Here is a 13,949-nt window from a genome sequence, read left to right on the forward strand (position 1 = left end):
TCTGTGTGTGATTTAAGCACTGAATGGCTGTCTACTCTTTTTTTTCTTGTAGTTCGGACCAATGTAGGGATTCTCTTACCTCATATGTCAAAGGAGAAGCAGGGAAGCCAGAAACAAACGGAAGCCTATCTGAATCCACGTCAGAGGCAAAACCTAAATCCTACATCCAGGAATCTTTAAACGATGTGGGAAAACAAAGTGACAAGGAAACCCTGAAAACAAAGCCCCAAATTTCCGCTGGTACTGATGAGCACACGTTATCATCAACAGCATATCAGAAATCTTTGGAAGAGACTAGCAAGCCAACAACAGAAGGCAGCAAAACATCTGTGCCTGTCAGTGTGAAGAAGATGAGCTGGAGCACTTCTGAGGATGGCAAGCCAAGAACAAGCACCCAAGAGGAGGAGGGAGTAGTAATGTCTGAACAGAAGGTACAGTATGTCCTGTAATAATTAACTGTGTGAGGAGTCACTACTGCTTGTCTTATTTCTTGACATAATTTTTTGTAAGACTTGTAATGTTGTTTGTGATAGAGTTTGGTTGTATGGGGTTTTTATCCTTCTTTATGCCTTCTGTATTTATTGCTAAATTAAGAAAACTGGAAGTTGGTGGAAATTTATATTCTGTGGTGTGAACAGAGTGAGGTGGAGTCAGGGCAGGCAGAGGAGCTAATCCAGGGCTGCACAATCCACTGCCTGACTGGCTCTGCACCCTGGAAGAGGTTAGAGCAGCTTCTGGGGCTGCCCTTCCACATTGCTGGGGAACAGGCCCCTTTCCTACCCTGAGATACCACCTGTGCAAACAGTGCCAAACAGCTCTGCTGTCCTCCATCTGTTCCCAGTAAGGTGATGCTGCTGGTTTTCACATTTTTTGTGATATTGAAGAGAGCAAAGAGATACAGGGACTCTTCAGCCTCTACCCTGCTCCTTGTCCCAAACACTCTCTGCATTACTTTTACTGTATTAATTTAGAGAAAAATAAGTGTTGGGTAATGTTTTATCTCCTCCTTGTTTTTTGTTTCATGGCCTTGTTCAGCCTCAACTCCAAAGTGCATCCAGACAAGAGGAATTGAAAGATTTATAAATATGTAAAGCATTTTTCCAGGTGGTGGTTCTTTCTTCTTAAAATACCACAGAGGGGGTCCCTTTCATTTCCACCTTGCCTGGCTTTGCATATCCTCCATTGCAGAACCTCAGGGATGATTATTTTTACTGATGATGAAGATTTTAATAGCTTTCTCAGTTGCTTGTATTTATTTCCCAGAAGCTTAGAAGCAAAATTGATTCAAAGAATGGTTTATAGCCCCATAGCTGCATGCACCTCACATCCCAGCAGTGGGAGGGTTGCCACAGAACAGACCACAGGGCCAGCAGGGAGCTGGGTTGAAAAAGGGAATTGCACTGTTTCTTCTATGTTCCTCTCCCTGCTGATATTGTCTCTTCCTGGGCATAATACAGGACAAGATTATAACTTCTGGAAGAGAGGTATTTCAGTAGAATTGCTTCTAGATGATACAGCTTTTATTTTTATAGGAGTGCAATAAAAATATTGGCTATGGTGGGCTGCAGTAAATCATTCAGGTTTAAATTAGTTCATTTTAAATTATTCTTTGATTATACAACCAAGAGTTCTTTTATTAGATGGTAACATCATCAGTCTGGGTAGTTATGCAGCATATGATTGTTATTATCTTGTTATTAGTTTGTGACACAGCTTAAGCAGTGGAGGTCTTTCCTAATGTTCACTAATTACTGGAATATTTAAAAAGTAAGAGCCCTATGCAAAGGCAGCTAAAGGCAGCTGGGAGAGTTAATTTAGCTTCAGTAGGCTTAGGGGCAGATCTCAGGCTGACATTATTCTGCTCAGTTTAAATGCAGGGATAAGTGTAGATGCACACTGTAATGTGCTGAGGTTGTGCAACAGTGCTGCAGTCCCTGCTCCGGGTTCTCATCAGTGAGGAAATAAGTTGTCATCCACTTCTGTGTGCTCTTCACTTTTGGGTATCCCATCTGGATGGGGGAGAATAAGCAAGTGCTTTCCTTACATGTGCTTTATGCACTACTTTTACTTTATTGGTAAAGGGTGATAATTTTATCTTCTGAATAACAAGTCTTTTTATAGACATGGTCTTTGAATAAGCTAGTGTCAGAAAATAATGTCATAGCTAAAGATGGATTTCTCACAAAGCCTGAATGGGGGTAAGAAACTAGTGTTTGTTAGAATGACAACACAATTGTTTCTAATGTCTTCTCATTATTTCTAGAAGAATATCTTCTAATCTAATCTGAAGTCAATAGTTTAAATACTAACACTGTCCAATTCATGGTGCTGTCAAGGAAAGAGAAAGAATTTCAGCTGCAATCTTTCTACAAGGCGTTCTTCAGAAATGCTCCATAAAGAGAAAAGTATGAAAGAAACAGATTTATTTCTGTGGAAAGGAAGAGGGAACAAAATAAAATTACTTCCCAAGAGTAAGAGATACTTTTTCTTTGACCCCTTTGGAAAGAGCTAAGAAGTAACAGCCATGCACCTGCAGGGTGAAGGCTGCGTCAGTGGTTTGGCACACGCTTTGCAGCAAGAGAGAAACTCAGACAATTGATATTGGGCTGCTGGCTGGTGACGTGGATGAAGCAAACTGTTGACCTCATCCCAATTCTATACAAGTGCCAAAAGGTTTACAAAAGCAGTGCAGTGATAGTGGAGGCCATATAGTTCTCTAAAAATGCTCAAGCATCACATTCCAATGATCTTTTTAAATGAGAGGAGCACAGCTGCTCTATTATCCCAAAGAAGGTGATGTCCACCATGTGGTCAAGGTGACTCCCAGTGTCAGAATTCCATCACAAATAAACCACTTGAAGCTGTTTATTAAAAATAACTCCTCCTCCAAAGCCTTTGTGCCCTCTGGGAGTCTACTCCTGCTGCTTGTTACTTCTTCAGCATAGGGCTGACTTATAATATTTATATGCATATATATGTATATACACACATATTTATATATATTAATTTGGCCAGTGTCAGAGGACAGCAGGAGACTTGACACAGAGATGAATACTGTCATCTTGCCCTAAATGCTTTTTATTATATAGTCCTTTTTCTCCTCCACCCACCTATGCCCACTCTTATTTTACACATCATTTCTGAGAAATGTTTGGGATGTCTTGGGCCAGATTCAAAAAGAGGAACACGAATGCAGTTAGCAATATCCGAATTTAAAATCAGCTTGAGGCTGTCACTGGGTAATGATCAAGAAAATTTTCAAGTTTCTCTGTTCAGAGAAAAAGTTGGTTAAGCCAGATGTCATGTGAGAAGAGCCTTTGCCATGTGTCCACCACGCACATAGCCATGAAACCCTCTGCCAGGCATGTGCACACAGAGCTGCTCAGCCCCAAAGCTGAGGAGCTCCTTAGAGTCTCAGAGAGGAAATCACTGGGGCTGTCAGAGGGTGCCAGGATGGAGCAGACCCTTGCATGCAGCTGTGGGACCTCCTGGCACCAAACTCAGACCAGCATCAAGCTGTTTCCCCTCACCCTGAGCTGAGGTCTACCGGTTCCCTTTTTAGGATATGCAGGAGGGTTGTAATTCATGCTACACTTCTGCTGTGGGAAAGAAGATAAATATTGAGCAGGAAAGGCATTTATTTGGAGAAGTTGTTCAACCCCCTTTGCAATCTTTATGAAGGTGCTCCACTGAATCTTTCTGTGTGACTGTCTTTTTTCTTCACGAGGGAATTCACTTCCCATACCTTGTGAATACGTACAATTTATTTGAAACTATTTTTGGGGAGTAAAAATCAAGGGCTTATGACAAGGGGTTTTTATACAAAAAAATTTTTGAACTATGTATGATTTAGAAATTCCACAGGTCAGATGGATTCCAAATACCATTTTTTAAGACTTGAGAGCTGCTGAGATATTCTCTACCTGGTGTACTTATCAAGCTATAGCATGCCAGGGAACAAAATGGACTCCTCCCACTATGTATTTTAAGAGCAAAACTACGAGTCATTATGTACATAATAGAGACAGGAAAAAATACCGTCCATGATAACCTCTGTTTTCTTCTCCTAGTCCTGATCAGCATGTTCTGTCTTGCAAATGTGCTGTTCAAATGTACTAAAACTGCATTTATTAGGAATGTAGTGACAGTGACAGTGAGATTGAAAGTGATTCGAGTTCAGATGAAGAGCAGAGAATTATTACAAGAGTTTATCGACGGCGATTGATTCTGAAGGTATTTTGTGATTTGCATTCCTGAGGCAACACTGGCATGGACGTGGGTTTGGACTGCTGTGTCAGAATGTCAGTTCTGGCATACTGGAGTCCTTCTGGTAGTGTGCTTTCCATTGCCAGTATGTATTTATAACCAAGTGCTAGGTGGCCTTCTCTTGCTTAACCCAGAGGTTTACGGTTGTCTTCGGCTGGAAAACAACTGTGCTGCATGGCATGTTGTGTCCTTCTCTGCCACTGCTTTGCATGGCACCTTAAAGAGTACAGCTAGGTGCAGTGTGCGTTGGTCTGACATAGAGCAAAATAAATTGCAGACAGATGTGGGTGATGGTTTTTGCTTTATTTCTATTTTCTTAAATTAAATTACAAGCTAAAAATGTCGCAGGAATGTACGTGACTGGGATACAGAAGAGTATGAGCCATGTACTCTGGTTGAAACTTGTGGTCCTAAGTGCTTAATGTGTTCTGGAAAAAAATCTCCTTGAAACAGCAGGTGATCCTGATATAGAACCTACCAAAGTTAATAAGAGTCTTTGCATTGCCTTCAGGAGGCTTTATTTAGCATATTTACAGATTACCTTTATTTACAGCACAATATACTTTAAATACTGATAACAATGATATAGTCATATAAATGATTGCATTTGCCCTCATATTGTTTCTTGTATGGTCATATAGTATGGCATCATTTGCTTGCAGCATATATGGTGCATAAGAAAACAATCCTGCATCAGAAACTGTCATGTTAATCCCTCCCTAACTTACAGGATTTATTAGATTCTTACTAGAAAATCATGTAGTCAAGCCACAAAAAAGGCAGCCAGCCACTATAGTGGTATTACAGCACTAGCTGAGTTTGCCAAGGATATAATTGTTACTTTAGGAATGTTCTGTGATGCCCTGATTGCACATGTCTACATTGCTGTTCTCTGCATGCTTTGTGGAGAACAGTCTGTGTACAGACACTGCACCTTTTGTACAGTGTGAATGGGAGAGAGGCTGATCTGTCCAAGATAGAGACACTTCTGGAAAAGGCAGGGTAACATTTCTGACTGTCTTCACCCTGAATTTCTTCAGTATATTACCAGTCATGCTTCCGTTTGGGACAAGGCAGGAACTGCAAAAATGAGCTCCGTGGAAGTGACTGTTTTGTCTGATTCCTCATCTTTCCAGGTGGAACCTGCTGCTTTCCACGGAAGGCCCAGAGCAGGTGAGGGTATAACCTTCACCAGTGACTCCCTCTGCAGATAAGATGTGACCGCTCAGAAGCAGGAAAGCGGTTTCTGTTTTCAGAGGGGGCAGGGAGCCTATGGACAATTCCAGACCCTTGAATGCTGTAAGAGTGTTCCTGGTGATGGTAGAATTTGGTGTTGGACTTCTAACAGAGCAGTGGCAAAGCAGCCTGTCTGGCAGTGCAGTCTGTGGCTAGCGCAGGAGCAGCCGGGAGGGTGCGTGGGGTGAGTGGAGGCGGCTGAACCTGCTCTGGTGGGAACGTGTCTGATCTGAACTGGATTAGAGCTCTACCTGTCTCCTGATTAGAAAACACATGTGATACTTCTGTCATTCTCTGATGATTTATAGCTTCTTTTTTATCCCCCGCTCTGCATCTCAAGACGAGCTTAAAGCAGAACAAGAAAAATTTTCAAACCAGCAATCATCAGGCCTTTTGAAAAAGAGTTTGATAACAGAAACAACCATTTCAATAAGTATATTTTGATGATGTAGAATTCATGAAACGGTGGTACAAGATGGAGGAATCGAGCTTTAACATCAATAGGGATCTGGACTTTAGTTTCTGTATGTTCTTGGCAGCAGAGGTTCAGTTTGGGTGACCTGAAATCACCGCAAAGCATGCACAAGCTGTGGAACAGCTCCTTATTCAGGGAAGAGGTCTCAGGATATAGTGCTTGGAGGCACAGAGCAAAGCTCTCAGCCTTCAGAGTAGAAATAACTCCTGTGTTTCTGCCACAGGGCCCCAGGCAGAGGCCAGGAGCAGCAAATTTCATCCTGCCAGCGCCTGAGTGCCCCATGAGCGGGTGCTGTGCCCAGCCCCACAGCCCTGCTGTCCCCCCCAAGGCTCACACTGAGCGGGGCTGGCATCGCTTGCACAGGGCAGTAGTAAGAGGGCAATCAGGTTCTCCTCCTGCTTCTGCATCCTCTGACACTTTTGGCTAGCCAAACAGTTGTTAAGGGATGATGCAGAGCAGGAGGCAGGGATGATTACCCACCCTCTATCCCCCCCCAGCTCTCCCATCCCCCAGGCAGCAAGCCTGCCTCACACTGACAGTGAAATGCCCTAGTGCTTTTCTGCAGCCAAGCCTGGATCATGAGAGTACTGATCTTTTACTGGTCTTATCTCATGGATACTTAGAAAGCCAGCCCTAGAAATCTTTGTTGAGTTTGTATTCTCTGGGATAAAACTTTTTTGAACATCTGAAAAACCTAGGTGTGGACTTCATAAATGGATGGCCATGGTGTGCCCACTGTGCCAGCTTATGCCAAGAGCAGCAGTGGGAAGGGGACAAGGGTGCACTTGGAGCCTTTTTGAGCAGCACTGCATGAAGGAGCTGCATTGTTTTACTCTAGCATGTATTCATCACTGCCTGCGTGTTGCATTCAAAGCAACAGAGGTACTCACATAGCCTGCAGGGATAAAGTTTGGTAACGCCAAAACCTTGAGGATAAACTGAGTCCTGTGGAAAAAAAAAGGCTTTGCTTTGTGCTTCTGTCAGGGCCAAATTGCTTCATTACCTTTGTTCTTCTTTCCCAAGTTGTTTTTCCTTTTAGTGCCATTCTGCATTATTGCTAACACTATTATTTCCGTTTAACTGCTACTGTAGTTCTCTGTCCTGGCCCAAATATGGAGAAAGGCTTTTCTCTTCCCCAGAGGTATTTTCCCAGCAGTCCAAGAGCTGAGTCCCATCAAGTGTTCAGCACTCTCGAGCACATTCCCATGGGATTTAGCACTTCAGAGGGCTGAGCCCACAAAACCAGACAAGCAAGGACTGATGCCCATTTCCACATGTAACAGGATCGTATTCTAACCTCAAGGTAGTGCAGATGTTTTTGGTTTTGCTTCCTTTCCTCTCTTCTGCTCACATGGTGGATTCATGGGATGGGGCACTGCAAAAGAAATGAGTTTTCATGGTAGTGCAGGAATGTGAGCAATTAGCACACAAGGGAAAAATAAGAGTGCTGCCACAATGTGCACATTCAGAGTCTGACCCAAAGCTCCTTTTATTCAGTCATGACAGAAATCAATGTCTGATTTTTCATGCTTTTTCAGACTGTTAAATCTTTCATGGGTACAAATTTTTGGCAAAAACCGTTCGGTAAGAAAGTAATTCTTGGTAGAATTTTGTAATGGAAAATAGATTTCTAAGCAGGGGTTATTAAAATATGATGTAATTTTTTTCTTTTGTACTTTTATTATTTCTTGCCAATTTTACTAAACATTTATTTGTCTCTTTCCATGCATTTTGCACTGGAAACACCCCATCACTGATTGCATGGGGTTTGGTTCACCCTACACTGGAGGAGTGGCACAGGAGCCTGAGCAACAGTCAGTCAAAACTAGAACTAGCAGCTTTCATGGTCTTATTATTCAGAGGAAACTTACTCATAGAAAGTGAAAATGTGGCCATCCTGTAGTTGAGAAGAATTAAGGACCTATGCCATAGGGAAGGCACATGGGAATTCCAGAGTACATTTCCATTTGTGTGTTCAGCTGGGCGCAGCCTCTTGCTGCCGTCCCTGCCAGGCTGGGAGAGCTGCACGATTGCTCTGTTCCATACGTGCCCTCGCCTCCTCTTGCCCCAGCAGGTCAGAGCTGCTGGCCTCAGTAAGATAACACTGAGGTGAACTAAAACACGGGCTACAAGTGCTACAAGATCTGTTCATCAGCCTGTCCTCCACGCAACAAGCAACAGACCTATCACCCAGCTCCTGGTGTTGGAATACTCTCTGCCCCATTTATGGCACCATTTCCTTTCAGGTCTCCTTGGTTTTGTCTTGTTGGGTTTTTTTTCCTCCTTCTATGGCTTTAGCAATACATCTGCAAACAAGCCAGTACAGACTTGGCACAGGCAGAGAGTCGCAGCATCTGATTAACAAGGTCTTCCTGAGTAGGCAGAACACACTAATGAAAACGACCTTAATGAAAGATGTCTGTTTCTACTGCCACTGCCACAGAGGTTTGAGACCCCAAGGAGACCGAGGTGCAGCTGCTGCTTATGCATTACAAGAATGTGATCTTGAGACTGAAAGGATTATGTCTTGATGGTGGCTTAGGATAGTAAGGGAAGAGGTCTGCACTCTCTGTACAGCTCCTGTTCCCACTGCAGCATTGCCTCTGGTCTTTGGCAAAAATAAGTATTTAGGATCTTTCCATCTTGCTTATTTCCTCCTGCTTTTAAGTTCCTTTTTATCCGTCTGGGTAAAAGACACCCAGCCGCACCTTTTTTCCCCACTGTTACAACACCACTAGACGTATAGGAGGAATAAAAGGGGCTATTATCCCTCTAGTAACAAAACAAACATGAAAGAAAGCCAGAGCTCTAACAAATCTGCAGTGAACTTTGGCACAATACTGCAGCACCAACTGTATAACTCTTATTTATCTGGAGGTCCCTGGGAACACCCATAATCTGCAAATAGCTGTTAAGAAAATCAGTGGAGCTGGCAGGAGACTTTGAGGAAGCTGCTCTTTGCTTCTACTGCCCGGGAGAGCAGCAGCAGAGAGGATACCAGCTGGTTTTGGCAGGACTACACTCCAGTGAGCAGGGTGACATTAAAGCACTCTGCTTTGCAAAGCTTCCTGGCATGTTCTGGGGCTGAGGCTTGCAGACTGCAGCCTTTGTGTGGTTTAGTCCCAGGGATACAACCGCGCTTCCAGTAATCGGGGTATTAAGTTTTGTGCCTGCCTTTCTAAAGCTCTCACTATTGTGACAGCCATTTCGACCAGTCAAGGGTAAAATGAAGCCCACATAAGGATGATGCAGCAGAAAGAATTTTATTCTTTAGCTGTGACACAGAGGCACCAGCTTTGTGTTTAAAAACAGCTTTTGTTGACAAGGTCATCTAATGTGCCATTCTAACCCAAAGCTGGTTTGGGATCTGACAAATAAACTTGCCAGTGGCTGAGGGTTTTTTTTTTCCCTAATAAATATCCATCCTTATAACTGCATAGGATTAGAAATGTCAGTAAATCAGATCTACCTCCTGCCAATTGTGAGCCCTCCTGCCTGTTTAACTACCCACCAGCAAGAGCTGAGTATTTACAGCATTTATCTTTAAACTGTGCTTAAAGGAGCATGTAGCTAATTAAAAACCAAGACTCACCATACCTTTTATACTGCATTTTCTTCCAAGAGACATCTCTCTGTGCATCAATGAATTCTTTCATTATAAAGCTGAACACAATAATTCCCACTACCTTGTTTTAAGGAATAACCTTGCTCATAGTGACAGTGAGGAGTCAGAGGACCAGTACACATAGGCAGTGTTGGCATGCCAGGTAATCTGTTTTTCATGGGTTTTGTTGCAGTGGTTTTGGAGATCCTATTCATGAGAAGGAACCTCTCCATACTTCTGTGCTCCACAGACTGAGGAGCCAGGGTTCCCCTGTCCCTTAGGACACCATGCAGGAGCCTGATGGGGAGTCTCTGAGCCCACAGGTGGGATGCCAGGAAAGAAACTGTGCACCTAGTTCCCCATCTGCTATGCTTCTGACTAAACTTTTAAGTCTCCAGAATCAGTATTTCCCTGCCTTCCCGTTTCATTCTGGTGAGGAAACCCCACAGGTTTCAGTTCCCAAAACCTTTATGCAGCCACAGCATTGCAAACCAAACCCCTGCCACAGCAGCAGTCCCCACGATGGTCTCATTTCTGCTCTCTTGCTCTTGAGAAAGGAAGGGCCCTACTCACTGCAGGGGCTGGGGGACAGGGGACACACCAGCCTCTTACCTCCCTCCTCCCGTGCACAGCCTGATGTCAGTGCTTAGGCAGGTGTATCATTCCTCCTCCCTGTGAGCCCCCAGCAGAGTCCTTCTGGGGCCCAGCCCAGGCTCCATCTGAAGGCTTCAGCAGCTGATTGTCCTGCTCTGCTTCTTGCAGGGGTGTCACCGTTCCCAGGCCTGAGGACCTCAGCTAGGTCCCTTCAGCCCCAGGTGTATCTCAGACCAGGACCTCGTTTAAAAATAAACGTGGCATCACTGTACCCATTCATTACAGAGCAGTGCCAGGAGTTTATGTAGACAAGTATAAGCACCTAGACCACAGAAAACAGGAATTATATTTTCCCTGTGCTGCTTAGTATGTGGAAGCTTTATGAAGGCTTGATGTTGAGCTTTAATAATCTCATTTCAAATATTATTTTGTTGAGAGAAGGTTTTAGGAGTTTGTTTGTTTAAAGGTTATTTGTTTATGTGTGGAAATTTTTCATATAGACACCAGCTACATTATGATTACATTTGCTTTATTTATATAAAATAAATAAGCACAGATGATGGATATTTTTGAAGCATCAAATGTGATGCTTGCTTCAGCACCCAGGTTTGGAAACGTGACTTCATGCTGTCAAATTGTTAAAGTTCCTCTTGAAAGTAAGTTCACAACTGCCAACTAGCCTTACACTCTAAAGTAATGTAATTTATCCATAATTTGAGTAATAATTCTTAAAGCAATATTAAGTCACTATCATGGCAGATAGGCAGATGCTTTTACATTTGTTTGCTCTGGTCCTATAAACTGCTGGTGCTACAAGAAGCGATGGCTGGAGTGCTGCTGATCTCAGGTCTTGCTCCCGGCTGCCAAGGCTCCTGGGCAAGTTTGGCAGGGGTTACAGTGCCAGGAAAAGTGTCACATAAGACACCTTTCTCCATTTTGTAAATGCCAAGAAGTCTTGTCTTTTGTGTGCACGTGTGTAAGACCTTGTGTTTAGCAATCTATAAGCAGAACTCTCTTTTTGAATCCCAAATTTTCCCCACCTTATTTTGCTGTGAGACCATGTTTGTGTGTGTGCAGGGTGCTGGGAAGCTGGGAAAAGCTCATGGATGTCTGATTAGAGATTCTATCATCATGAGTTTGCGCCTCCATCTCATAGGACTCCGACTTGACCATGAAATGATTTGTTGCTCAGGGAGCTTCATGTCATGAAGCAGTTTATGCAGGCTTTAAGGACATATTCTGTAGAATAAATGCACAGGTATTGGCATGCTAAATGAACAAGGCTTTCATACAATTTGTGTGACATCAAGCAAACTGTTACATAAAGTTGAAGCTAGCATGTGCTTGTTGCTTGGACTGGTGTGGAAATATGTGTGGGTTTGGCAGAATATAGGCTATATTGCTAATCTTATAACACGTTCTTTAGGGTGAGGAAGCAAAAAACATTCCTGGTGAATCTGTAACAGAGGAACAGTTTACCGACGAAGAAGGCAACGTCATCACGAGAAAAGTAATCATGAATTACATCACTGCTCTGAGTCTTTGCATTCAAGTAACTTCTTTTAAGATATTTTCTCCCTTTAGAATCCAGGAAAAAAAAAAATAAATCGGTACTTTTCATGTATTGCTTCCCACAGATCACCCGGAAGGTAGTAAGACGTGTGGTTATCCCCCATGAGAGGAAAGCTGGTGAAATGGTAATGGAACGGGGACTACCAGGAAATAACAGTAGATGCAGAGGGTTGTGTTGACTGCTAGAAAGTGCTGCTAAAGGGCTGGAGGTTTGCATTTAACAAGAAGCCTTGGCAAAGTGCGGTGCTTGCAGTTATTGACAAGCTGTGTGTTTGGGTAACGGGGCACGGGTCTCTCTTGGTGCTGTGTGTGGGCAGGGGCTGTGTCAAGGGGGCCCTGCTGAATTCTCTTGCATGAAGTCCTGCTTCTGTACAACAGGCAGCAGGCTCAGACCGTAGCTATGAGGGCCTGTGTGGTGCCATCAAGATGAGCCATGCCTCTGGGAATGGTTAAGCCCCTGTGGAATTTGTGCCTTACACCCATAGGTGTAGTGTGTTGCTTTTTCAGCAGCCCAAAGGAATCAGCTGCAGTCTGGTCCCCACCAGCCTCTCGCTCGCCTGCGTAATACCCCTGTGCTGGTGACTCAGGGTTTGCAGGGCTCAGGGGAACACGAACATGCAGAGGCGATGGATACATATGGGCAGGCATGGGCAAGTTGTGCCTCCAGCTGTCTTCTGTCCCAGGGAGGCCTCGGTGCAATGGGCAGCACCCCTGGAGACAGATGGCTTCAGAGGAGCTCATGCCTTGTTCCCCAGCGTGTGGCCCTGGGAGGTCTTTGCCTCCAGCAAAGTTGTCATTGGGGTTAGTGGAGGTCTTGTCTGCGTGGAAACAGGTTCAGAAGCAAAGAAAGATTACATGTACTCTTTTTTTCTGCTGGTAATTTGAAAACAACAACACCAACAACACCAAAAATGGGACACACAAACACATGACACAGAAACAGGAGAGTTGAAACAAACATATTTCCATCCCCTCTTTCATAGCCCTTTATCAGGGAAAAAATAAATCCTGTCCAGCAAAGGGGAAATATTTTCAATTTGCTGCACCAGATTAGATTAGTTGGAAAGTACAAATAGTTACAAATACATCAATGCAGACCACCCGAGGGGTAAATTCTGCTGATAATCGTGCACAAACAGATGCCTTTCTCTGATGTGAATGAGGCTTGTGATTGCTGGAGTATTTATTTTTAGATGATTATTGAGCTACTTTTAATGAGCAAATAAGAACTTTATTTTGGGGTTTGCTGTTTGAAAGACACTGAAACCTGCACTGCTTGTCACTGTCATTGGTTTTACTTTTGTGCTGCTTCAGTGGTGTTTTTTGCTGGCTTTCTTCCTCCTCCCTTTATTCCATTACTAACCTGCTCACTTCAAAGCACAGACGTTGTGAAACATCATAGCAGCAGCCATGGCCTCTGCTGCTGGAAATGGCCACGGATCCCAGCTGACCCAGGCAGCTGTTTGGGAAAGGTGATTTTCCTTGGTGCTGGCACTGAATCAAAAGATTTCAAAGGCAGGGGCTGAGCTGAGGGCTGCCAGTCAGGCACTCCAGCCCAGGGGCCATGCTGAAATTGTAGATCTGTGTTTTCTACTCGAAGATGATATTTCAGGCCTGTGCTTTTGCAGCCAAGCAGAGTGGATAAATAGATTGTGTGTATCTTTGAAATGACGTGTTAATGTGATTTAACTGCTTTTTACTTACCCTGTTACAGCAAAGCGTGGAGCCTGTTTTGGAAGCAGGTTGATAATTATGAGCACTCTCTGCAGACTCCGTTAACGTTTATACTTTTCCTTTAAAGCAGGGAGAAGCTTATAAGGTTAAGACAAAGAAAGAAGTCAGACACGTGGAGAAGAAAAGTTACTCCTGAAAGCTGGAAGCTGACCACTGAACGGTCAGTGTTTCTTCCTTTGTAAAGCCTAGCACGGGGGCTGGTGCCTGGGCTGGGCAACGGCTTGTCTCTGCTACCTTCACAGTGCTTTTGAGCTGCAAAGGCATGAGGACATGGCCCTTGATCTTGTGAGCAGAAAATGACCTTGAGTTCATGTACAGAAACTGAGCTTTACTTCTTGGAACATGAAGCAAAGCAATGCTTGTGGCATGCATAAGATTTCGGGGAGTTTTACAAAGACTTAACGTGTAATCCACGGAATTTTCTACTCCTGAAAGTCAACTTAAACACAAATAGTGAAGGAGCTGCAT

General features: G+C 43.8%; 1 protein-coding gene across 1 annotated transcript in view; it reads left to right on the plus strand.

Moving 5' to 3' along the window:
• The window catches only part of ANK3 (ankyrin 3, node of Ranvier (ankyrin G)), a gene marked incomplete at its 5' end in the record, with an annotated part of 68,315 nt that extends 54,698 nt beyond the window's left edge, over positions 1-13,617 (plus strand). The window contains 5 exons of the mRNA XM_008940720.1: positions 53-431; positions 4,135-4,233; positions 11,602-11,685; positions 11,813-11,872; positions 13,549-13,617. Of these exons, the coding sequence (XP_008938968.1) occupies positions 53-431; positions 4,135-4,233; positions 11,602-11,685; positions 11,813-11,872; positions 13,549-13,617 (691 nt within the window). The remainder of the gene's footprint in view (positions 1-52; positions 432-4,134; positions 4,234-11,601; positions 11,686-11,812; positions 11,873-13,548) is intronic.
• Positions 13,618-13,949: the final 332 nt, after the last annotated feature.

Source organism: Merops nubicus, unplaced genomic scaffold, assembly GCF_000691845.1.
Source record: "Merops nubicus isolate BGI_N331 unplaced genomic scaffold, ASM69184v1 scaffold95, whole genome shotgun sequence".
Lineage (NCBI taxonomy): Eukaryota > Metazoa > Chordata > Aves > Coraciiformes > Meropidae > Merops > Merops nubicus.